The sequence below is a fragment of the Ammospiza nelsoni genome, chromosome 16, assembly GCF_027579445.1.
Source record: "Ammospiza nelsoni isolate bAmmNel1 chromosome 16, bAmmNel1.pri, whole genome shotgun sequence".
Lineage (NCBI taxonomy): Eukaryota > Metazoa > Chordata > Aves > Passeriformes > Passerellidae > Ammospiza > Ammospiza nelsoni.
The window spans coordinates 18,524,382-18,548,003 of NC_080648.1; the positions used below are offsets into that span (position 1 = coordinate 18,524,382).

The 23,622-nt window shown below is 53.8% G+C and overlaps 1 protein-coding gene across 3 annotated transcripts in view; it reads left to right on the forward strand.

The window, feature by feature from the left end:
• ARHGAP26 (Rho GTPase activating protein 26) overlaps positions 1–23,622 on the forward strand; it is a 100,715-nt gene that overhangs the window by 58,003 nt on the left and 19,090 nt on the right. For all 3 annotated transcript variants that reach the window (XR_009419567.1, XM_059483644.1, XM_059483645.1), the window contains exons 16-20: positions 33–91; positions 827–932; positions 14,179–14,338; positions 15,703–15,841; positions 19,452–19,605. Coding sequence is in view for 2 of the 3 variants with exons in the window: in XM_059483644.1 (XP_059339627.1) it covers positions 33–91; positions 827–932; positions 14,179–14,338; positions 15,703–15,841; positions 19,452–19,605 (618 nt within the window). In the remaining variant the exon portion in view is untranslated. The remainder of the gene's footprint in view (positions 1–32; positions 92–826; positions 933–14,178; positions 14,339–15,702; positions 15,842–19,451; positions 19,606–23,622) is intronic.

A 23,622-nucleotide genomic window follows, 5' to 3' on the forward strand; every position in this document is an offset into this window, starting at 1 on the left:
TGTTTTGTGCCTGTTTCCTTTTTATCTTCCAGAATGCTCCCAGGGCCCCTGATGATGTACCAGTTTCAAAGGAGCTTCATCAAAGCAGCGAGTGAGTCTGTTGGTGTTTGTGGCTCCCACAGAGGAGCCTCTCTGCCTGTGGCTGTGATCCCCCTGCCCTGCTGCCTCCCCAGGGCTGGTCCTGGCCAGCAGAGCAGGGCTGGAGCAGGGGCAGGCTGGTGTTGGGGGTGACAGAGGAAGAGGAGGGAGCGTGGGCAGTGCCAGGAGTGGTGCTGGTGGAGGCTCCTGTGGTTGGGACCATTGGCTGCTGTTGAACTGCACCATGGGGTCTGGGGGGCTTTGAGGGGCTCCCTGCTGCTTCACACATCTGGGCCATGCCTCCTTCACTGCCCAGGGGAAGGGGCTTTGCTGGGAGCAGGGCATTTTCTGTTGGCAGTTGTGCAGCCTTTGGATATCAGAGTGGGATGTCAGGAGAGCCCTGTGACCCATGGCCATGGCAGTGCTGGCCTCCTCCAGCAGCTCCCACTTGGCACCATGGACCCAAGCAGCCTGTGGAGCAGCAGATGCTCCAGCCTGGCCTGCACTGGGCACACTGAACACGGGGATGTGCCCATATTCCCATCCCTGGAATCGCCCCGGTTGCAGGCAGCCCTGCCCTGCTCACCATGCTGTTCACGTGGTGTCTGCTCTCAGCTCACTGCAGCATCTGCAGTGCCTGGCTGTGGGATGGAGAAGCTCCCTGGGATGTCTGTCAGGGACAGTGTTAGGCCTCTTCCCATAACAGCGCCCTAATGTGGAGATAAATCATCTTCTGTTCCCCATGCAGAGCTAGAGAATCAGGAGTCCAGGGTGTCGGAGATCCACAGCCTCGTTCATCGGCTCCCAGAGAAAAACAGGCAGATGCTGCACTTGCTCATGAACCATTTGGCAAAGTACGTTTATGACTGATGTGTTTTTCTCTCCTTTTTCCATTTCCTCTGAAAGTTAATAGTGGTGGAAAAGTTTCCTTGTGTGTGTGTGGTGTTGAGTCATTTCTGGTTGGCAACGGGAAACCCGTGTGTGAGTGAACCGAGGGCTGAGAGAGTGAGAGGGGTGGGAGGGAGGATGAGGGAGGGAGGGAGGGATGAAGGACAGGAGCTGCCCAGCCAGCCCCCCAGCCCCATGGCAGCACCAGGAACCCATTCCCTGCTGGGAACCTTGTGTTGCTTTGGATGGCCTGCACTGGCTTTGGCTCCCCAGGCTGCCCAGGAGGCAGAGCGGAGCTGAAGCTCCTCACGTGGTTTCAGAGCATTGAAGGACTAAAAGTGATTTCTTTATGCAACAAATGACTGCTCTGGGGCGTATTTTCTGCCTTTCTGCACCCCGATGAATCAATATTTTTGTGTTACCTTGAAACTTTGCGAGGGCGAAGGAATGGGATAATTTTTTTTCTTTCGGTGGTAGAGCTGACCTGTAATTTCCCACCTTCTTCCTGCTCCTGCAGGTTCCCATGGAAACCTTTGATTAGTGTTTTAGAAGTGAAAGCATCATCAGGTGTTTGTGGCAGCCTCAAGGCTGCAGGGTTGGACCTGCCCTTGCTGTTTGCACCAGTGCTGCAGGAGCAGCAGGGCTGGGAGAGCTGGGGAGTGACTTAATTGGGATAACTGCTCAGGAGGAGATCTGCAAGAATCCAAGTTATCTGTTTTAAAGAAAAAATAACAGATGATGCTTGAAATAGGCTTAAACACAACTCCAGATGCTATCTTGTCACCAGATCTTGTGTCTGCTCCATGGGGTCCTGACAAGGCTGTTAGAAACCAAATGGCTGCTTTAGGTGTTGGTTTCAAACCTTCTGCATTTGCAGCCTGAAGCCAAGGCCCCATGGTTCCAGGTGCACCCATCAGCCAGATGGGATTGCCCAGAGAAGCTGTGGCTGCCCCTGGGTCCCTGGAAGTGTCCCAGGCCAGGGTGGATGGGGCTTGGAGCAGCCTGGGATAGTGGGAGGTGTCCCTGCACATGGCAAGGAGTGGAACTGGGTGAGCTTTAAGGTCCCTTCCCACCCAAAGTGGGTGATTTTGTATGTTTTGTATGTACAGGGAATCTGTAATTGCTTCAGTGTTTTCCATCTAAAGAAAAACCTGGTGATGGAATAGAGATGTGGAGTCAGGTTTACAGTGGGGTTTGTGCTGCTTTAGTGGGGAAGGAATTCAAACCAAACAAACAGTGTGTGTGGTGGTGTGTGCTATTTTAGGAAGAGAAACAGCTCATAGTGTTATTTAATAGGAAAAAAATTATCTCAGAGAAGGGCAGGAAGCTGAGGAGCAAGAGCCTGCTGAGCTCCCCAGCCCTGGTGCCATTCCTGGGGGATCCTGGGCTGGGGGGGCAGAGACACAGCCAGCCCAGGTGTGGGCTCACAGCATCCCTCTGGGGCTGGTCCTGCAGCTCCTGCTCTGATCAGGAGCAGCATTCTGATCCAGGAGTGCCCATTGCCCTGACCCAGGAGCATTGCCCAGTGCCCATTGCCCTGATCCAGGAGTGCCCATTGCCCTGATCCAGGAGCTGTGCCCATTGCCCTGACCCAGGAGCATTGCCCTGATCCAGGAGCTGTGCCCATTGCCCTGATCCAGGAGCTGTGCCCATTGCCCTGACCCAGGAGCTGTGCCCTGACCCAGGAGCAGCATTCTGATCCAGGAGCTGTGTCCTGATCCAGGAGCTGTGCCCATTGCCCTGATCCAGGAGTGCCCATTGCCCTGATCCAGGAGCTGTGCCCTGATCCAGGAGCAGCATTCTGATCCAGGAGCTGTGCCCATTGCCCTGATCCAGGAGTGCCCATTGCCCTGATCCAGGAGCTGTGCCCTGACCCAGGAGCATTGCCCTGATCCAGGAGCTGTGCCCATTGCCCTGACCCAGGAGCATTGCCCTGATCCAGGAGCTGTGCCCTGATCCAGGAGCTGTGCCCATTGCCCTGATCCAGGAGTGCCCATTGCCCTGATCCAGGAGCTGTGCCCTGATCCAGGAGCAGCATTCTGATCCAGGAGCTGTGCCCATTGCCCTGATCCAGGAGTGCCCATTGCCCTGATCCAGGAGCTGTGCCCTGACCCAGGAGCATTGCCCTGATCCAGGAGCTGTGCCCATTGCCCTGATCCAGGAGTGCCCATTGCCCTGACCCAGGAGCATTTCCCTAATCCAGGAGCATTGCCCTGATCCAGGAGCTGTGCCCATTGCCCTGATCCAGGAGCTGTGCCCTGACCCAGGAGCTGTGTTCTGGTCCAGGGACAGTGCCCTGATCCAGGAGTGCCCATGGGGCAGCCAGGGCTAGGCTTTGTGTCCATTACTCTCTAAAAGAGCTGCTTGAGGCTGCAGTGCCACTGAGCCAGATTCCAGACAAGAATGGAGAGAAAGCTTCACATCTGCAGCAGATGTTTGCAGGGAGGGGCCATGCTGCCCCGGGATGCTGCAGAGGGTGGGACCTGCTGGGTCTGGTGCTGCTGAGAGCAGGGCACCCACAGCCAGCAGGGGCACAGCCCAGGGCCTCTGGCTGCCCCTGCCAAGCTGGGCTGCCCTGCTTGCAGGGGTTTGTCTCATCTGTTTCTGTCTGGGTTTTTTATTTTAAGTAACGTATGAATAATCAAGATTTGCATGTTTATCAGATGAGCTAAAAAAATATTTCTCACAGTCTTGCTGTGAAGATTTCTGACACTAAAACCAGAACTTGGGCTGAGTTGGTCAAGTAAAGAAAGAGCCTGTCCTGGGTGGTTTCTGACTTCTGTTTTTGGGGTGTACGTGCTCTGCTGCACTGATGGGGCATGTGGGGCTCCTCATGTGATGAAGCTGCAGTTTTTATTAGCAGTAATAAAACTGGTAAGAAAACTGAAATGTTCAAAAATAGCAATTATTAAGCCCAGTATCAGACAGGATGAGTGCCTTGGAGGTGGTTCAGCAGTGCCCTTCTCCATGTGGTGGGTCCCATGGCAGCTGGGGCCACAGAATTGGGGTGCAGATAGAGGGGCACAGAGGAGTGAGAGGACAAATCTCAGGAACAGGCACAGACAGGGTAGAGGAAGAGGAGCTTTTTGATAGACAATTATTTCAATTTCTGCCTCTTACTGCATCTCCAAGCCCATTTGTGCTGCCTTCTGCCTCATGCCCACATGTCCAGGCAGTTGTTCACCATGGCCCAGGGAGCAGGAGCTGTCCCCATCCCTGCTCCTTTAGCTTTCCAGCCTGAGCCAGTCTGGGATTCTGTGATTAAACCAATTTGTTTTAATGACAGATAAGTCAAAGTGAAACAAGGTGCCTGTGGTGCTGCTGGGCTGGTGGTTGCTGTGCCAGGGCTGCTGCTGGAGTGGAGCTGGTTGCAGAAAATTGCCATTTTTGTCAGTGGAGCTGCAATATCATCCCTGTCTCCTTCTTTTGTAGTGTACTTTCTCACCCAGGAGTCAATGCTGTGGAGGTGCAGAGCAGGGGGATTTCACTCTGATTATATTTCAAGCATTTAGGGAATTATTTTTCATGCATGGCCATAATTTGACACCTGAGCTTTGCTTTGTTCTTGTGGCAGCAAGTCCGGGTTCCCCAGCACAGGTGGTGCCAGGCTCATGCCCCTTCTGTGGGGCTCCCAGGCCCTTCTGTGGGTTGGCATCACTGGCCCATACACCCCCTGATCCATTTACCCCCTGCTCTTGTGCCAAGGTCAGGCCATGGAGGAGGCTGCAGCCGAGCTGGGTGTGCGTGTGTTTAGCAGAATTAATTATCTCTAATCACTCCCAGCTGTGGCCTGGCCAACCCTGGCTGGTTCCCTTTGGTTTTGCTGTGGCAGGGTTTTCTAGTTTACGTGTTTTAACCAAGATGACAGCGATTGTTATCTCCTGCACAAATTGTTTGCTGTTTATCAGGGCCTTGGTTTCCATGGGCTCTGCAGGGCAGCTGCTCATGGGGATCCAGCAAAACCCTCATTGGGGCAGGAGCTGGACATGGGGCCTGGCGTGTTCTGGAGGGCTCGCTGCTCAACCAGGGACGGCTGGCAAAGGAGGAGGAGAAGAAATTCCTCCAGGTCTTGTGCCTGGAAATGAAGCAGGGTTTGTTCTGCTCAGCGTGGGCAGCTCCGCGCTGTGCCAGAGCCGTGCTGCCCTGCGGGAGCTGCTGCAGTGCCCACCACGCTGCCCCTGTGCCCACCAACAGCTCCAGGAGCCTGCAGGGCGCGTGTGCAGGGCCAGGGTGGCTGCTTTCCCCCAGCAATGTGCTTTTCCCTGGGCTGCTTTCCCCCAAGGTGCAGCAGCAAGGAGGCGGACACCTCTTGGCACAGCAGGTCTGATTTCATCCCCGTGGCAGCTGTTTATGCTGCTGGCTGGTAACTATTCATTGCCTTGATTTATGTATTGCTTCCAGTAAGTCATTCTTGTCCAGGACGTTCTGGAAATTTCCACCAGCCGCTGAGGCCTCTGAGATGCCCCTCTCTCATGGGCTGCCAGAAGCAAACGGGGAGCTGTGTCTGAGCTGGTGTGGCTGGGCCAGGCAATGGGCCTCCTTGCTGCCTTTGGGAATGCCATTTTTATGCCCAGTGCCTGTTTCTGCTCCCTTTGGGTCATGGCAGTGCTGGATCCAGGCAAAGCCATGGAGTTCAAGTGACCCAAAGGATCTGGGTGCTCCTGTGGGTGGTAAAAGGGAGGTGATGTGGAAGGAGACTCCCTGTAGGCACATGCTGCCTTGCAGGGCAGGGAGAATCCTGCCTGGGGCTTGCCTGTCCTGGGTCAGGTTCATGCTCTGCTCTTTTACCCCTTTTCATTTTTCCCTGGTTGGAACGAGTTGGGCTTTGAGGTCCCTTCCAACCCAACCCATTGTGTTGTTCCGCAATTCCATGGTTTGTGCTCTGGAGCTGGAGGTGCCAGAGCCTTGTGGGGAGCAGCAGCACCTTTGGTTTCCCCTTTGCTCTCCTCTCCCTCAGGTGTTTTGGTGGAGGAGTCGCTGATGCTTCCGCAGAGGCGAGACAGCCCTGCAGGACTCTGTGCCTGCCTTGCCAGCTCTGCCTCCCTCTCACTCCTCTGCTTTTGTTTTTAATATAAGATACTGGATTCTGCAGAATTACAAACCACCACAAAAAGCCCTGTAGGTGTACGCTGGGTTTTTTGGGCTTGGCTTCCTGTAATGTGTAAATTAGCTAAAGGTTTTGTTCTGCTTCTGCAAATGAACTTTTAACCCCCTCTGTCTGGATTGTCCCTGGAGCAGCTGTGTGGGTGCTGGTAGCTTTTCCTTCCACGCTTCTCTAAAAGCTCCTTGTATTTCATGCAGGCTCTTCAGCTTTTAGCTGGAGGGAAATGTGCCCCAGAGCCTGCAGTCCCTTGTTGGGTTCTTTTGCACCCACATCCTGCACAGGACTCAAGTCTGGAGATGGGATAATGGGGTCTTGGACTAAAGCTGGCATCACCAGCCTGGCATGATGATTCAGCAGCTCGTAACAAAGCACCTGCTGGGCTTGCTGGGGAGTTTCTGTGGTTTAACATCTCTGCTGAGCTCCTCCTGGATCTCCAGGAGCAGCACCAGGCATTTTGCATTTCTCAAGTGTGAATTCTTGTGGGCTTGTGCCTGAGCTTGGTGTTGTTGGGTAGAGGTTGTTGATAGCACATAATTTTTTAATTGCTTATCACAGTGAAACTGAAACTGGATATGGAAAGAGATTGAATTGGGAGTGAGCAAAAGATTTCCAATAACTGACTGGAGTCTCCCTGGTGGTGTCTGCACCGTCCCCGCAGACAGAGTGGGATGGAGATGCTTCACGAGCACGTCCTTTGATGGCTCTGTATGAGCAGACCCAGAACCAAACTCAAAGAGAGAGATTTTAGTCAGACAGTCTTTCAGCAGAAGAAAGGAGACTGGAAATCACCATTTATCATGCCAAGATATCTTTGAGCTGCAGTTTTTGTCAGGATGCTTGAGTGATCCCTGGCCTGCAGAATCACAGAAAGGTTGGGGCTAGGAGGGACATTTAAAGGCCATCTTGTTCCAGCCCATGTGTGTGTGGCAGGGGGCTCAGAACTGGGGGAGTGAGGGCTGTTTCCAGTCATTGGGCAACACCTTGTCCCTCTGGTGAAGGTGAGAGAAGCATTTTTCCTGCTGCTGTTCACATCCTTAATTCTGAAAGCTCCTTATTCCTACATTCCCTTTCTTCCAGCACTATCTTCTAGGAATGCAGTATTGTGGAGGGATGAGCTCCAACCTTGCATTTGTGATGTGAATGAGCTCCAAAATACCTCTAAGGGACAAGTCAGCCCTCCTCTGCTGCTCTTCCTTTGTTCGCTGCACTCGTGCGAAGGTGCAGGTGTGCTCTGGCACCTCGTGCACGTGGCCCTGGGACCTGCCTCTGGCTTGGGATGGTTCTGTGGGGATGTGGGAGCTGCACTGCTCACCCCAGTGCTGCTGCTGCCGGGAGGCTCTCTGGGAGCCCGTTTGCTTTGGCTCTGTTCCATGCAGCAGGTTGTAGCTCTGGTGTGGCACTCGCCGTGCCGGCACATCTTTCAAAGGGCTCCTTGTTAACCCAGAGCTGCTCTGTCGGGCTCTGCTTGCCCTGCTGGCCAGGGGGGGTTGTTATTGCAGTGTCACAGCACCACTGAGGTCTGGTTTTGGAGGAAAAGCTGCCCCTGCAGCAGGGCTTTGCTGAGGCTCTGGCACTGGGGTACAGTGGCACGGTTTGCAGCCATGGCAGGCCCTGTTCCAGCCCCCTGCTGGGGTGTTTGAGCCTGAGGCCCCTTTGCTGGCTGTGTTTGTGCAGGTGGAAACCATGGTGACATTTCACATCAGCTCTGGCTGTGCCTGTGGTTCTCACCAGGCTGTCAGTGGAAACCTGCAGTGCTGCCTTGCTGGGCACAGGGAATTGCCAGCCCGGTGCTGCTCAGCCCTGGGCTGAGGGTTGGTGAGCAGGGCTGGGCTCGCTCTGAGGTCCCCCCTCCAGCTCAGCTTGCCCAGAGCTGCAGAGGATGGCTTTGGAAACCCCTCTGGCTCAGTCTGGGATGCCTGAGCCGCAGCAGCGTTGAGCTCCCTGCGTGTTTCCCTGCAAGTCGCAGCACGTTTGGTATTCACGCTGATCTGGCTCGCTGATACTGAGCCTCACATTTGGCCTCCGTGTCTTCTCAGTGCAACATGAGCCCTTTTTTTTTCCCTGGGAGTGAACCCGAGCATCCAGCTGTGGCCAGATCCACCCAGGAGAAAGAGCAAGTCGTGTTGGAGCAAGTCAGAGCACCCGGGATCAGCGCAGGCGCAGCTCTGGTCCCAGCCGAGCAGGGAGCCCGAGAGCAGCGAGGGGTTTGCATTCAGCAAGCTTCCCCTTGCCTTCACTGGGAGGTTTTGTCATTCCTTGGTGATCTGTCCTCCTTCTGGATCCACTGGCCTCCATGTGCATTGCTCAGGCTTGGCTCTGCTCTCTGGAGCAGTGGGGCTGGGGAGGCTGCAGAGCTGTGAGCCCACGGCCCAAACCTGCCTGCAGACAGTGGGCTTTGCCCACACTCCCCATGGTCCCAGGGGGCTTTGCCCACACTCCCCATGGTCCCAGGGGGCTTTGCCCACACTCCCCATGGCCCCAGTGGGCTTTGCCCACACTCCCCATGGTCCCAGCTCCCACTGTGTGCCTGAGTGAGCCCAGGTTGCTGCTGCTGCTCCAGGCTCCTCTGGCCCTTGCAGAGCCCCCCTGCATCCAGAGCAGCCTGAGGCAGGTAGGGATGTGCTGGATAAGCAGGCAGGATGGAGGGATGGGGGTGCAGGGTGGGAGTGTGGCCTTCTGTGCCTGTGTGCTCTGCCTTGGGCATCATGCAATGTTTAAATTTGGAAAAACCCACCAAGATCATCATCTCCAGCCATTCCCCCGGCACTGCCAAGGCCACCACTACCCCGTGTCCCCAGGTGCCACATCCACGTGGCTTTTGAACACAAGATGAAGCAGAGCTGGTTGTGCTCCCTGCTTCTCCATGGCTGTCTGCCAGCAGCCACTGCAGACCAGTGTCCCTGTCACCTCCTGCCATGCACATGTGCCTTTTAGGAATGTGTGATTGACTGATTTAGCTGCCAGGCACACCAGTGGGTGCTGCTGCAGCTGGAATTGCATCACTGGTTTCACCAGCTCTGTGCTGGGTGCCAATCACACATTCCTGCAATAAACACCTGCTGCAGTCCCAGCCATCAGACACATTCCCAGCTGGGAAACCCACCGTGGCTTTGGGTGAGAAGTGAGACACCCCAGGGAGCTGCAGGGCTGCCATCTCTGGGGACAGGCTCCAGCAGCCCCTGGAGAGGGGAGAGCCTGAGGGGTGCCCACCCAGCCCCTCTGCACTCATCAGTCACAGCCCAGTTAAACCCAGTAATGTGCAAAATGCACCCAGGACATCTCCCAGAGCTCATTGGATTGTATTCCACAAATGCCCCCAGTTGTGTGTGCTCAGGCTGCCGTGTCTGTCTGTCTGTTCCTGGTGAGGTTAACAGGCTGGGAGTGGGGGCTGCTATCTGATAAATGCCCCCAGTTGTGTGTGTCCATTGTCTGTCTGTCCATTCCTGATGAGGTTTAACAGGCTGGGAGTGAGGGCTGCTGTCTGATAGATACCCCAAGCTATGTGTGCTCAGGCTGCCATGTCCGTCTGTCTGTCCATTCCTGGTGAGGTTAACAGGCTGGGAGTGGGGGCTGCCAGGGCAGGGGTCCCAGCTGTGTGTGCTGCACAAAGCCCAGCCCTGCTGAGCCTCCCCAGTGCTCTGTGCTGCCCCAGGGGCAGAAGGGAGCTGTGGAAGGTCAGGAGCACAGGGCTGATGAGGAGCAGCTGAGGGAGCTGGGAAGGGGCTCAGCCTGGACAAAAGGAGGTTCAGGGGGGACCTTGTGGCACTGCACAACTCCTGACAGGAGGTTGGAGGCAAGTGAGTGGCATTCAGCCTTTTCCTGGGTTACAAGTGACAGGACAAGAGGGAATGTCCTCATGTTGCAGGAGGGAAGGTTCAGGTTGGATATCAGGGAAAATTCCTTCCTTGAAAGGGTTGCCCAGCCCTGTCCCAGGCTGCCCAGGGTAGCAGTGCAGTCACCATTGATGGAGGGATTTAAAACTGTGCAGATGTGGCACCTGAGGATATTGCTTAGTGGTGGCCTTGGCAGTGCTGGGGAACAGTTGGGTTTGATGATCTTGGGGGGCTTCTCCCACCTAAATGACTCCATGAGTTTTTGCAGATACTTTTATGGGAGCCAGGCTGGTGGCTCTGGTGCCACAGGTGCCTCTCCACCCACTGTGCTGCCTCTACTCCCTCTGCTTTTTACCTTCCCTGTATGTCCAGAGTCAAAGGTGTTCAATTTCTATCAAACTGCCCAAAACAGCCTCAATAATTTTGGGGATTGCTGGCTGTGTGACTGGCTTTTCACATTAAACAGATGCTCTTGTGGTGGCAGACAGGGGATGGATTTTCACCTGTGGCAAGAGGAATGAGCAGCATTATTTTCTATCCTAGGAGGAATTGCTAGGCCAGCCACAACAAGCACTTTGATTGCAAATGTTTGTCCCAGGCATGGAAATAGAAACACTCCAGACTTTCCTTTTGTTCCCTTCAGATGGTTGTTTGCTCAGGAGTTTTGTTCTGAATCAGGGAAGATATTTGAACTAATAATGGCACTTTTGGCTGAGATTCAGATACATGCATTCTATATATAAAATACGTGTTTATATATAAAATAAACACACGGTAGTTTATACATACATATAAATACATCTATAAAATTCATGTAGGAAGTAATTCCAGCCATGGGAGGCAGGAGCTCTGTGGGAGCAGAGCCAGGAGCCCCTGTGGCACCCACAGGAGCTCCGACCACCCTGGAACATTTTCTGTTCCCTGCTTCCCCTACACTGAACCTTGGCTACCAATTACCCCGTATTAAATTGTGTTTGGTCATGGCAGTGATTACACAGTATCCAGGCAACCCAGGCATAATCTAATTTAACACCCAACATGGATTTACTCGGCTGCTGCTCTCCTTTGTTGTGCTGGAAGGGAGTGAGAAGTGAGTGGTGTGCAGGGACACCCTGGGCATGGCCTGGGCACCGATGGTGCTCCCTGGGCTGGGCAGGGCTCTGTCCCAGTGTCACCAGCTGGGTGCTGCCAGTGCCCAGCACTGCCTGGGCATTGCCTGGGGATGGATGATGCTCCCTGGGCTGGGTGTCCCCAGGCTATGGCAGGGCTCTGTCCCAGCAGCACCATCTGGGTCAGATCTTGGTGGAGCTGCTGGCTGGGGAGGCAGTGCTGGGCACAGACCTTCCCCTGACGCCAAGATCAAAGGGGCTCTGCCTGTCCCACACCCCCAGGCTGATCTCCCCTGATGCCCAGAGAACCATCTGGGGATGGTTCTCTGCCAGGAGAAGGAGCAACCCAGAGTCCCAAAGCCACTGTGAGCAGGAGGGAAGTGAGGAGGTTCTGCTCATTCCTCCATCAGTTGTTGCTTTCTCCTGTGCTGAAGGTCCTCCTGTAGAGTGGGGAGCAGAAAAAGGACCCATAGAAATCAATGATAGTGCATCAAGGGCTGGAAGGAAACAGCAGGTTAAAAGGAAAATACAGTGCCTGCTTGGAAAACTTGTAAAGAGCAGCTCAGGAATGGCACTGACAGTCCCTGCTGAACAGCCCCAGCATTAAGCCCACTTTGGGCTGAGAACGGCCATCTTTAGAAACTGCAGCGTTATTTCCTAGTACAAAGGATGATGAAGAGCTATAATTTAGAGTGAATTATCCTGTGGGTAATGGATGGGGAATTTGAAGGATGTGAAAGGTGAATCATGTTTTGGAGCACGGCTGTGCTGACCTGGTACAGGGATGGCTATTGCTGGAAAAGTACCCGGGCTGCAGAGCAGGAGTTGGTGTGACCCTGAGGTTTGTTCCAGAAAGGAGCTGGGTTGCACAGCTGCAGGACAGCTCCAGGGGCAGAGCAAAGCTCCCTGAGCAGGGGGTGGTGCTGGAGGTGAGGGCAGCACCCGTGGGTGAGCGGGCAGCCCTGGGCTGGTGCTGTGGCACCATGTCCTGCCTGGGAAGCCATTAATAGCCCAGTCTGAAATAATTGCCAGGACCATGCTCAGCTGCCTCCCTGTAATGAGCTGATGACAGTGCAATTTATTAGAGTGATGTAGGACATGGTAACGGTAATGAGAAATGGAGGCACCTAATTTTGTGCGACTTAGATCAATTCAGTTGTTTTTTTATAAATGAACATTGTTTTACTAACCACAGAAGATCATTAAAATTATTATTTTATTAATGCTTCTGAAAGCCATTTGGACTGCAGCTGCGTTTTTCCCTATCCAATTAGGAGCATGTGAATGTGTGTCTGAAATGCAATTTTGCAATGCAAAACTGTCATTGGGGTTTGTGAGTGATGTGGGTGGGAGTGGGGGGTGGGTTTGTATTATTTAGTATTATTTATTGTTTGTATTATTTGTATTATTTAGTATTTAAGTATTATTTAGTATAAATTGTTTTTTATTTAACCTGTTCTGCCTCTCTTGCTACTCCATGAGGTTGTGAATCCCTCAGGAGAGTTTGTTTCCCCTCCCAGCTCAGCAGTGCTGGCATGGCCATGAGCAGCTGGGTGAGCTCTTGGCTGTGGTGAGGATGAGGATGAGGATGGGGATGGGGAGAGGCTCTGTGCCTGCCCAGGGGTGGGGATGGCCAGCCTGGCTGGCTGTGAGCAGCATGCTCCCCAGGGGTGAAATGTGCACCAGTGTGAGGCTCCTTGCCCAGGCAGTGGGTAGGGCTGGTGCTGCTGCTGGGGAAGTTAAACCAGCAGCCCTGAGCCCCCCTGAGATGTGCCCCTGCCTGCTGCCTGAGGAGCTGTGTGTAGGGATGAGTTCTTTGCTGGTTCAGGTGAGATTGAGATGGAAAAGGATGGAAAGCATCTTTTGTTTTTAGCCAGCCCTGGGCTTGCAGTGTGCTGAAATATGCTGAGCTTGCACACAAATGTCTTGACCCCAAGATCAATGTTGGAAACTCATGGCTGTAAATATTAGGGTCAGTCCAGCAAGGGAGTGTGAACCTCACTGTGTGCTGGCCTGCTGCATTTGTCCAGGGAAACAGGAGAGAAATAGAAAGAACAGGCACTAAAACTCCCTCAGGCTACAACTGTGTGAGCACACAGCCTGAAGCCACCACATTTCCTGGTTGAAGAGGTCAGGAGCCAACCACAAGAAAGACTCCTGGGGCTGCAGGGCTGCACTGCAGGTCACGGGCATGCACGTGTCCCTGTGTGACCCAGCAGTGCCCAGGGGCACACAGGTGTGACTCAGCAGTGTTTAAGGGGCACACAGGTGTCCCTGTGTGACCCAGCAGTGTCCAAGGGGCACACAGGTGTCCCAGCAGTGCCCAGGGGCACACAGGTGTCCCTGTGTGACTCAGCAGTGCCCAAAAGGCACACAGGTGTGACTCAGCAGTGCCCAAGGATGCCTGCCTGTGTCCCTGCTGCTGTGTCCCTGGGGGTGAGGCAGAGCACAGGACGTGCCCCATTAGGGCTGCTGGGGCTTTGCCCCTCTCAGACCAGGTGCCAGCTGCAGCTGCTCCAGGGTAACCCCTCAAACACCACGAGCAGGGTGCCTCATCCTCAGCGTGAGCTGCTTCATTTGCTGAGCTGCTCTGAGCCCTCCTGTGAGCTGACAGAGGTGGAGGTGGTGAGGAGGAAGGCTTGGGTGTCCCTGGGTCCCCATCTTGTGCCAGGAGAAGGGAACACATGGGGATCTGGGGGCAAAGCCCCATCTTGGCCTCCCAGCAGCCTGGCTGGGCCAGAGGGGACTGACCTCTGGTGCTGGAATGGCTGGGAAGGAATTGGCCTTTGGAACATATGAGGTCACTCATTGAGTTGGAGAGCAGCATGTGTCAGAGGTCCAACAATTTGTTTTCAGAAGGGTTTTAAGCATTAATGATTCAAGATGTTTTCCTGGGAGGGGTTTGCAGCATGAGGCTCAGTGGCTGGCGTGGGGCTGAAGTTTTATGGGATTAGTCAGTTCATGGGGGCTGAGAGGTCCCCAGGAACACAACAGTTAAATTTGTACTTTTCCACATGGCTGAGCCTTCAAGGAGCTCACCAGGAGCGTGAAAAATGTAAACAGGGTTGTGAGCCTTGTGCCAGCCACGAGGCAGGGAGGGCAGGGAGGGGGTTCCCTGTGGATTAGTCCCATCACCTACTTCATTCTCTTTCTCTTTTTTTCCCAGAGTTGCAGATAATCACAAGCAGAACCTGATGACTGTTGCTAATCTGGGTGTGGTGTTTGGGCCGACGCTGCTTCGACCTCAAGAGGAAACTGTGGCTGCCATTATGGACATCAAATTCCAGAACATTGTGATTGAGATTTTAATAGAGAACCACGAGAAGGTAATGGCTTCCCTTGCTTCTTTCATGTCAGGGGTTTATGGACAGGAATTGGTCTCTCTTTGCCCATGGCAGCCCCCTCTCTCCCCATGGCCAGTGGCACCACGATGGGGCTGTGCTGGGGAGGGGGCAGCTGGCACCTCATTCTTGGGCTGTGGTTGTGTAACCAGTGCTGCTGGTAGCCAGCCTTGTTTATGATCATCCCTGTGTGTCAGCATGGCTGTGATTCCATCATAGAAATTCCCTTTCTCCCCCTTCCCACTGTTTAATGGGAATTTGTCCTTGGTGTCAAGAGAGATGAGTGCTAAAGCAAACCAGTGAGATGCACACCTCAGCTGGCTCCTGCTTTGCTGACCAAATCCAGGTTTATCCAGTACTGGCTTTATCCACAGTGTTGATCTGAATCCTGATGCATTTGTGTTTGCTGGCCATGCATGTTGAGATCTGCAGTGGTGGCTCGGTGGGGCTGAGGTCCTGGCCAGCCCTCCCTGGCTACATGTGCTTTTTAAAAAATGCCATTTTCTTCTAAATGCAGCCAGTTCCCTGATTATGATCTTTTCTTAGTCTGGTTTGGATTGGAAAGGAGTAACGGATCTGTGCATTTGGGCAGCGAAGGCAGAAGTAGAAAGCAGCTTGGCCTGGCTGGGGAGGCATCACGGCTCCAAGTCCACATCAGTTCTGTCTTGAGCAGAGAGCTGTGCCAACGTGTGCTTTTCCTGTCGGGAAAGCCTGGCTGTGCCAGCTGTCTGTCTGGCAGGGGCAGGACAGCAGGAAGGACACTGAGGAATGGGTTTAATGGACTCCCAGCAATAGAGAGAGGCTTTGAGAGAGCTGGTCTGGAGGGGTCACTGCCCTTCTCTGAGCCTGCGGGATCTAGAAAAGGAGCAATACACAACCAAATATCAGCAACCAGCAGGGCTGCTGCCCTTTGGGCTCATGCAGTTTTAAAATTTCATCCCCTTGAGAAAAATGTGATTACTCAGTTTTCTGACAGCTGTAGCTGGAAGTTGCAAAGACTTTCCCAAGCTGGTCTGCAGCCGTGGGAGCGTGGGCGCTGGGGTCACGCAGTGGGGCACAGGGGGGACACTGCTGCTCTGTCTGGGCTGCCCATCATCACCTGCACCCCCAAAAAGTCAGCGGAGTGCCAGAGTTTTTAACAGCTTGCAATGTGCATCTTGGGTGAAAAAAGGAGGAGTGCAGGCAGAGTGGAAATGTGGAATTTAGGAATCTATCCCCAAAACGTTGCCCTGTTGAGTGCATGTCCTCCTCACAGGCTGTGCTGGGGAGCGGTGCAGCCCAGGCAGGTGGGCAGCTGTCCTGTTCCACGGGGTGATGCCAAAGAACAACTTGTTTATTATTTCTGACAGATATTTAACACGGTGCCAGAGGCTCCGGCGTCGAACTCGCAGCTGCTGTTATCGCGCAAGAAGAGCACGGAGTCGAAGCCTCCCTCGTGCAGCGAGCGCCCGCTGACGCTGTTCCACACGGCCCAGCCCAATGAGAAGCGTGAGTGCCTCCCTGCCTGCCTCCAGCTGTGCCCTAGCTGTGCCTCACAGACTGCCATTGCCCTGCCATTGCCCTGCCATTGCCCTGGCATCCCCCTGCCATCCCCTGCCACTGCCCTGCCGTCCCCCTGCCATTGCCCTGCCATCCCCCTGGCATCCCCTGCCATTCCCCTGCAGTTTTCCTGCTGTCAGTGGAAGGGCTGATTCCATAACAGGGTCAGGCTTTGGTTTCCTCTGCTGTCGTGTTGGTGGGGAGTGGAATCTCTGCTGGCATCCAAGCCCTTAACTGGGGCTCTGCATGAGGCTGCCTTAGCACAGGATAAAGTGTTGCTGTCCCCTCCCCACCTGACGGGCCCCTGCGTGTCTCCTTCTCATGTTCCTGGGCCCGTCATCGCTGCCATCAGCTGCCAGGACGCGGTGCCACACCTTTGGCAAGGGCAGCCACCACAGGGCGGCCCTTTTGGGATGCCCTCGGGCACTTTGCCTTTTACAGACAGGAAAACTCGGCCAGGAGGTTCGGCATTTTCCTGAGGATTATGTACCGTGGCAGTTTAAAAGTGTTCGAGCTCATCTTTCCATTTCTGTCACTAATTGATGCTCCAGATATTTGGGTGAAAGAGCCAAGGCCCCAGCCCTGCTCATGGGGTGGCAGAAATGTGTCTGCTCAGGCTGTTGTTTCATGTTACAGAGTAAACCCAGTTCCCAGCTCTCTGGTCCTTCCTGCCCGTGTGCTCCTGGAGCCAGGCAGCTGCACACAGGGAGCTCTCCCAGTTTGGTAAAAAAGCAGGAGAGACTCCTGGTGAGCAGGGCTGGGGATGGGCAGCTCCCCAGGGCGCACAGAGTGGCTGCTGTGGGCTTTGCTGACTCCCCAAACACGTGGGTTTGTCTGATTAGGTTACTGTTAACTAGCAGGCACTCTCCTTTCGGAAAGATCCGCGTGGGTTTGAGGAAGCAGAGGTGCCCCGAGCGTGCTCTGGAAATGGTGTGGGACGACTCTCGGTGAAGCCTCAAATATCAAACGCTGCTTTTGAAAAGTTTCAGCCCCAGTAATTCATCTGCTGCTAACTAAGCAGTGGCCTGTCAGCCTCCAGGCTCTCCATGTGCCATCCTCCCCATGCCTGGGAGAGGAACTGAGCTCATTTCTCTATTTCTGCATTTATTTATTCCCATGTGAAACAACATTTTCTTGGTGTTCCTTCTGACAGTCTATAACCTCCTGTGTCTTTGGGAAGCCACTACTGTTTTATTTGCCTTCCCTGCTGCACATCACGAGAAATATGTGAGGTTTCCTTTCTTCCTCTGTTCTTCTTCCTTTCCTTTTTTACTGGTCTGGAGACAGACCAAGGCTCTGAAGTCAGGGTGAAACACAAGGGCTTAGGCAGCAGCTCAAGCCCAGCTGAGCAGCACAGAAATTGAAAGTTGAAATTGAAGCTAGAAGTGTTCTAAATGGGAGCAGGGTGCACAGTTTTTAAGACTGGGAGCAGTTTGACATAAAAAGAAGTGGAGTGGGACAGTGGATTTTCCATCACTTGAAACCTGTTCATCCAAGTCCAGTATCTTTCTATTTTCACTAGCATTCATCATACCAAGCTGTGTCTAAGTCAAAAATTATCATGTTCAGCACAACAGGGAGCAGATTAGATAATCATGATTAATCTATGATTCTAGTGATTATTTTGTTGTTAAACATTTACATTTTTATCCGCATCTGACCCAGGGAGTAGCTCTTGTGACACGAGTGTCACCAACACAGCAAACACCATTTCCTTATCAGTTCTTTTGTCATCCCCTCTCTGCTCCCTGGGGTCACTGTCACCAAGGTGCCCTGGGTCAGTTGTCAGGGTTCCTGGAGACAGAGCCTCTGGGGAGGCTCCAGTGCCTCTGCCTGCCTGACCTCCCACCAGAGACAGGAAGGTTGGGTAAGGGTGAAAGGCTCTTTTCTCTGCAGGCTGGAAATGCTCTTGAGCTGATGGGCAGCTCTGCTCCTGCAGCTGTAAGACCAAATCAAATCTTCCAGCTAAGAATCCTTCACATGAGCTTCCAAAAACATGAAGCAAGGTACAGTTTCAGCCTTTTAACAAGGAGGAAATAAAATGAAGCAGGAGTTTCAGATTCTGCCATTCATCCCCCTGAGCTGAGGCACTCCCAGCTCTGTGGCTGACAAGGACTCCACTCTTGGCTGGTGGCTGCTCTGGAGATTAGAGGGACAATCCACACTGAGCTGCCAAGCTTATGGAGCTTATTCCCAGCCTCCAGCCTTGGGCAGAAGATGTTTGTGAATAATGAGCTGGTGTCAGTGCACGCTCCAGGGGCTCAGGGCTCAGCACAGGCAGTTCCTGGCCTTGCCCAGCTGTGTACAGGTGGCCTCTCATGGCCTGCCTAAAACTTCCTCTGGCACATGCAAAAACGGAGGGATTTGAGGTTTTTAAGTCCTTAGACAACTTAATTTACTTGTTTCTTCATCTGCTGGCTATCACATCTGCCTGTCAGTATTTGTGTGGAGGTCAGTACTCTGCTTTTCTTCACTTTTCCCTCTTTGTCTTCTGCATGGATCATCTTTTTCATCCCAGGGTGCTGGTGCCCTGAGAGTTGAACTTTTGCAGAGCTGGGGACAGAGAAATGTCTGTGCTGCTTGTTCCCATAGTGGCTCATTGCAGATGGAGATTAATGAAATCCACGTTCAGAACACGTTGACACGTATCAGTGTCACCCATCCTTGGCTCACCTCTGGAAGAGAAGCTCAACCTGAGCTAAACCAAGCCCTGTCCTGCTGCCCTGCAGGTGCTCATTCTGTCCAGGTGCCTGGGAAATGCAGCAGCTCCAGGGCTGATGTGGCATTTCCCTTTGGGGTGATGGCAGAGCTGCACCAGCACCCCAAGACAACCCTCCTGCCAGGCTGTTTTATGGCAGTTCCTCTCTGCTGTGTGCTCAGGATTAACCTTTCACACCACCCAGGAGTTCCTCTTGCACTCCTTTACCCCCCTTTATATGTGCACAGGATACAAATTAATATTGCACATTCTCCTCACTCAAAAAGAGGTGGAATTGAAAGAGATTGGGAGCAAGAATTCCCTCTCACTACATGCTTTTGGGTTGTGGTTTGTCCATGTTATTGTGCACCACAAAAATAATTTTGGACAGAGGTATCCTTGCAGTAGGACTGTGTGTTTTCCAGCTGGTGCCTGCCTTTCAGGAAAGCAGCATCCCAGAAGCAGCCACTCTCTGCCCAGGGCTGCTCTCGTGCCATCAGCATTGCTAATTGCTTCTCACAAGTGCAATTACTGCTCCAGTGGCAAAGGCAGCTCCTGGAAATGAGTTAATGGGATTTTGGGTGGCCTGGCAGAGCTGAGGAGGGGGCCTGGGCTCGGTGGCTCTTTGAGATGCACAGTGCTGTCAGTGCTCACTGCATCTGGAGCCCAAAGGAGCCAAAGGGTCCCTGGTATTTCTTGTGGTTTAGTGTATAATGTGTCTGTAACTAACTGAGCTCTGGGGCGTGTCCCTGTTTGCACTGGCACAGACTTTCCTGGGAATGCTCAATGCCTTCCCAGCCATTTGCTCTTCACTTTGGCTGCAATGGCAGCTGATGATTCTTGGGTTTTGGTGTTTTTTAGAGGAGAATAGGAACAGCATCATCAACTCCAGCCTGGAATCTGTCGTCTCTTCAAATGCAAACAGCTTCCTCAACTCCAACAGCGCTCCCCAGCCCAGCCTGAACTCGAGTGATCTTGAACTAGAAGTAATTAAGCCCAACAGGCCAAATTCCCTGTAAGTACAATGGTAATTAGTGTTTTATAGACTCTCCATCCTTAATCCTTAATCAGAATAGTTTCTTATTCTCAACTTCAGCAGTCTGCTGAAGGATACAGTTTAACATTTGAATTTTTAATGGGCACCAAACATTTGCCTCAGTTTTTAACTCGGTCTAAGCAGTGGAATTAGTTACTGTGGGTTCCATCTGCCATGGGTTCCAGCTCTGATGGCTTTGCCCATGTGGAATATTTTTGAGCAGAGCTCTCCAGTGCTGCCCGGCCCATCTGGTGATAACTCCAACACACACAAAGGACTTTTCTTCTGAGTTCAATCCTGTGACTGTTGTCAGTACAGTTGATCTCCGGCCAAATCTGTGCTGTTGCTTCTGCTATTGCTTCCTTCATCTGGAAAGTTCAAGGGAAAAAGCAGTGACCTTAGCCGTGCCTCCCTGGGGAGGGCCGGGTTATTTCTGAGTCCCCGAAGCTGCCGCGGCGGAGCCCTGGCCATGGCGGCTCCGCTGGGGGAATTTCCTTCCTGCCAGCCCCGGCCAGCCCCGCAGCACTTTCCCACAGCAGCTCCCCTCCCCACCACGCGAGGATCTGCTCACATCTCCAGGAGATGCAGCCTGTTCCCCTGGAGCTCTGGGCACGCCCTGTGCATCCCCGGGATGGGAAGTGGGAGCACTGGTCCCCTTCCAGAGCAGGGACACTGTCCTTGTTCCCCTTCCAGTGCAGGGACACTGTCCTTGCCATCCCTCCCAGTGCAGGGACACTGTCCCTGTTCCCCTTCCAGAGCAGGGACACTGTCCTTGCCATCCCTCCCAGTGCAGGGACACTGTCCTTGTTCCCCTTCCAGAGCAGGGACACTGTCCTTGCCATCCCTTCCAGTGCAGGGACACTGTCCTTGTTCCCCTTCCAGAGCAGGGACACTGTCCTTGCCATCCCTCCCAGTGCAGGGACACTGTCCTTGCCATCCCTCCCAGTGCAGGGACACTGTCCCTGTTCCCCTTCCAGTGCAGGGACACTGTCCTTGCCATCCCTTCCAGTGCAGGGACACTGTCCTTGCCATCCCTCCCAGTGCAGGGACACTGTCCTTGTTCCCCTTCCAGAGCAGGGACACTGTCCTTGTTCCCCTTCCAGTGCAGGGACACTGTCCTTGTTCCCCTACCAGTGCAGAACACTGTCCATGCCATCTCTCCCAGTGCAGGACACCATCCTTGCCATCTCTCCCAGTGCAGGGACACCGTCCTTGCCATCTCTCCCAGTGTAGGACACTGTCCTTGCCATCTCTCCCAGTGTAGGACACTGTCCTTGCCATCTCTCCCAGTGCAGGGACACCGTCCTTGCCATCTCTCCCAGTGTAGGACACTGTCCTTGCCATCTCTCCCAGTGCAGGGACACCGTCCTTGCCATCTCTCCCAGTGTAGGACACTGTCCTTGCCATCTCTCCCAGTGTAGGACACTGTCCTTGCCATCTCTCCCAGTGCAGGGACACCGTCCTTGCCATCTCTCCCAGTGTAGGACACTGTCCTTGCCATCTCTCCCAGTGTAGGACACTGTCCTTGCCATCTCTCCCAGTGTAGGACGCCATCCTTGCCATCTCTCTCAGTGCAGGGACATCATCCTTGCCATCTCTCCCAGTGCAGGACACTGTCCTTGCCATCTCTCCCAATGTAGGACACTGTCCTTGACACCCCTCCCGTAGTCCCTGATGCTCCCAGTCCCCACTGGGCCATGCCTGGGGTAGCTGGGGGCCAGTGGGTGCTGGGACAGGAGCTGTGGGCCTGGTGAGCTGTTGCCTTGGCTGGGTTGGGTTTGGGGTTTGGGGTGCAGCTCTCTCTCTGGCATTCGGGATGGCTCCAGGCCCTGCCAGGCTCTCCAGGCAGGAAGGTAAGTGTAGAACAGACACAGGCTTCATCCAGCTTCACCATCTGCTCTGCTTCCATCATCCTCCTCCTGCCACTAAACCCTGAGCTGCAGCAGCCCCACAGTGGCCTGTCCTCATCCAGGGATGCCCAACCCTGTGCCGTGCCTGCTCCATGGGGATCATCCCACAGCAGGACAGACCTCCCAAAGGTAGGACGCCTCTAAATCAAGGCTGTGCTTTACATATGATACCTACAGAGCAAAGATGCTTCTCTCTCTCGTGCCTGGTTGAAGCTCTGCAGTCACATCCCATTCCTCAATAGGATGGCTTTAGTTTATCCTTCAAGGGGGAAAAAATGGTGTGTCTTGTCACAGAATGAGGTTTGTGAGCGTGGGTCTTGCTGAGACCTTACAAGGATTGGCTGCCAAATTCACAGTTTTTCAGATTCCAAGAGTTGTCTCTTCCTGATGATTTCTTTCTTAGGGGAAGTTGCAGAGGAATTCAGCAGCATAAGTGAGTTAAAGCCATGTGAGGCTCTGGGGAGCGGAGGCACCGTGCTGTTCCCCAGGGATTAGGTGAGCAGGCTGGCACTCAACCAGGTGTTTGTGCCAGCTCCAGAGCCTTTAGCTCTGTGAGCTGAAACAGGGCTGAGCAGGACAGCACTGGCAGCTCGTGGCTCTGACTGTGCTGGTGGCATTTGGTGCTTTTCCACAAGCCCGGTGATTGTGAGATAATTTCTGCACATGCAGGAGCACACAGGGTTTTGGTCTGTGTTGGGCTGAAGTTTGAAATATGGATCCTCAGGGGGCTACCACAGGGCAAATATTCTCTGTGACCCCAAATATTTAAATCAAATGTCTTTAATCCAGTCTTTCAATGAAGCAGCTATCTTGATTTTATTCTAAGTGTGTGTGGCTGTCACTCCCCTGGCTTACCCAGGAGCAGGGACTGTGTTTGTGAGAGCTCCATGGGGTTCTGCCCTCGGTGGGGCTGGCTTTGGTGAGGATGAGGAGGGTGAGGAGGCTGCCAGCAGCGGGTCTGTGCCCAGCCCTGCCCTGTGTTTGCAGGCTGGGCCAGGGCAGGGTGTCTGAATGGTGCCAGTGTCCAGCAGCTCCGGCCCTGCTCCGCGGCCTGCCCAAATCCTGTGTCCATAAAGCCGCTTCTGTTTGGCCAGGCAGCTGAGAAATGTGGGCTCTGCAGGCAGCCCCGGGCAGCCACGCACTGTGCCCCGGGCTGGGGCAGCTGCTGCTGCTGTGTGGGGTTCTGGGGCTCCCCTGGAATCACCTGCCCACATTTAGGGTCTGTGGCCATGGGAGGGTCTGGAGCTGCCTCGGGGTTTGTGCTCCTGAGCTCTCCTTCAGAACTTTGGGGTTTTCCTTGTGTTCCTCACAATGTTCTGTGATTTTTAGCTGTGAACCAGGGCTGCAGTGCTGGGGAGCTGTTCAGGAGGGGATCTCTCCTGGCAGCCCCTATGAGCCCATTGGGAGCCTATGCCCACCCAAACTGGGAAGCTGCAGGGAAAGGAGTTGGGTCATTCTGATGATATATTGATTCAGAATATCCTACTGACATTCCTGTGGAAATAACTCCTGTGGATTTCAGAGGGAGGCTCCTTGGAGTGCAAATGTTGAGGCTGCAGGCCTGGGACATTTCTTGTGTCCCATTTGTGGCCGTGAGCACTGATGTGTCCGAGGTGGCCTTTAAATGTAAATGTGCCAGCTGTAAATTGTGAGCACCATCTGTGAAATGAGAGATGTTTGTTTGAGCTTCTGTTTACAAAAGCCCTTGGCTCCCTGCTAAATGCTCGTGTGTCCCCCAGGTCTGCTCTGCCAGGAGCTGGGCCAGCTCCTAAATCCCCCTGGTGAGTGAGTGTCGCTCCTTCCCAGCTGCTGCAGCAGTGGCTGTGCTGGGCTGGGGTCCCCCCACCTCGGTGCTGGTTCCCCTGTCCCCTCCCCAGGGGAATGGGCTCCTTCTGAAGTGCTTTCCCTGGAGCACAGGCCACAGTCTCCAATCCAGAGGGAAATTGTTTTGCTGCCGGGCTCAGGCTCTTCCTTCCCAGCCACCGATCGGGCTTTTACGATGGGAATGCATTTATTTATTAGGGCTGGGTTTATTTTTATGGAAAAACTGCTCTGGGCAGGAGTTGTACTGGGTGAGTCAGCAGGA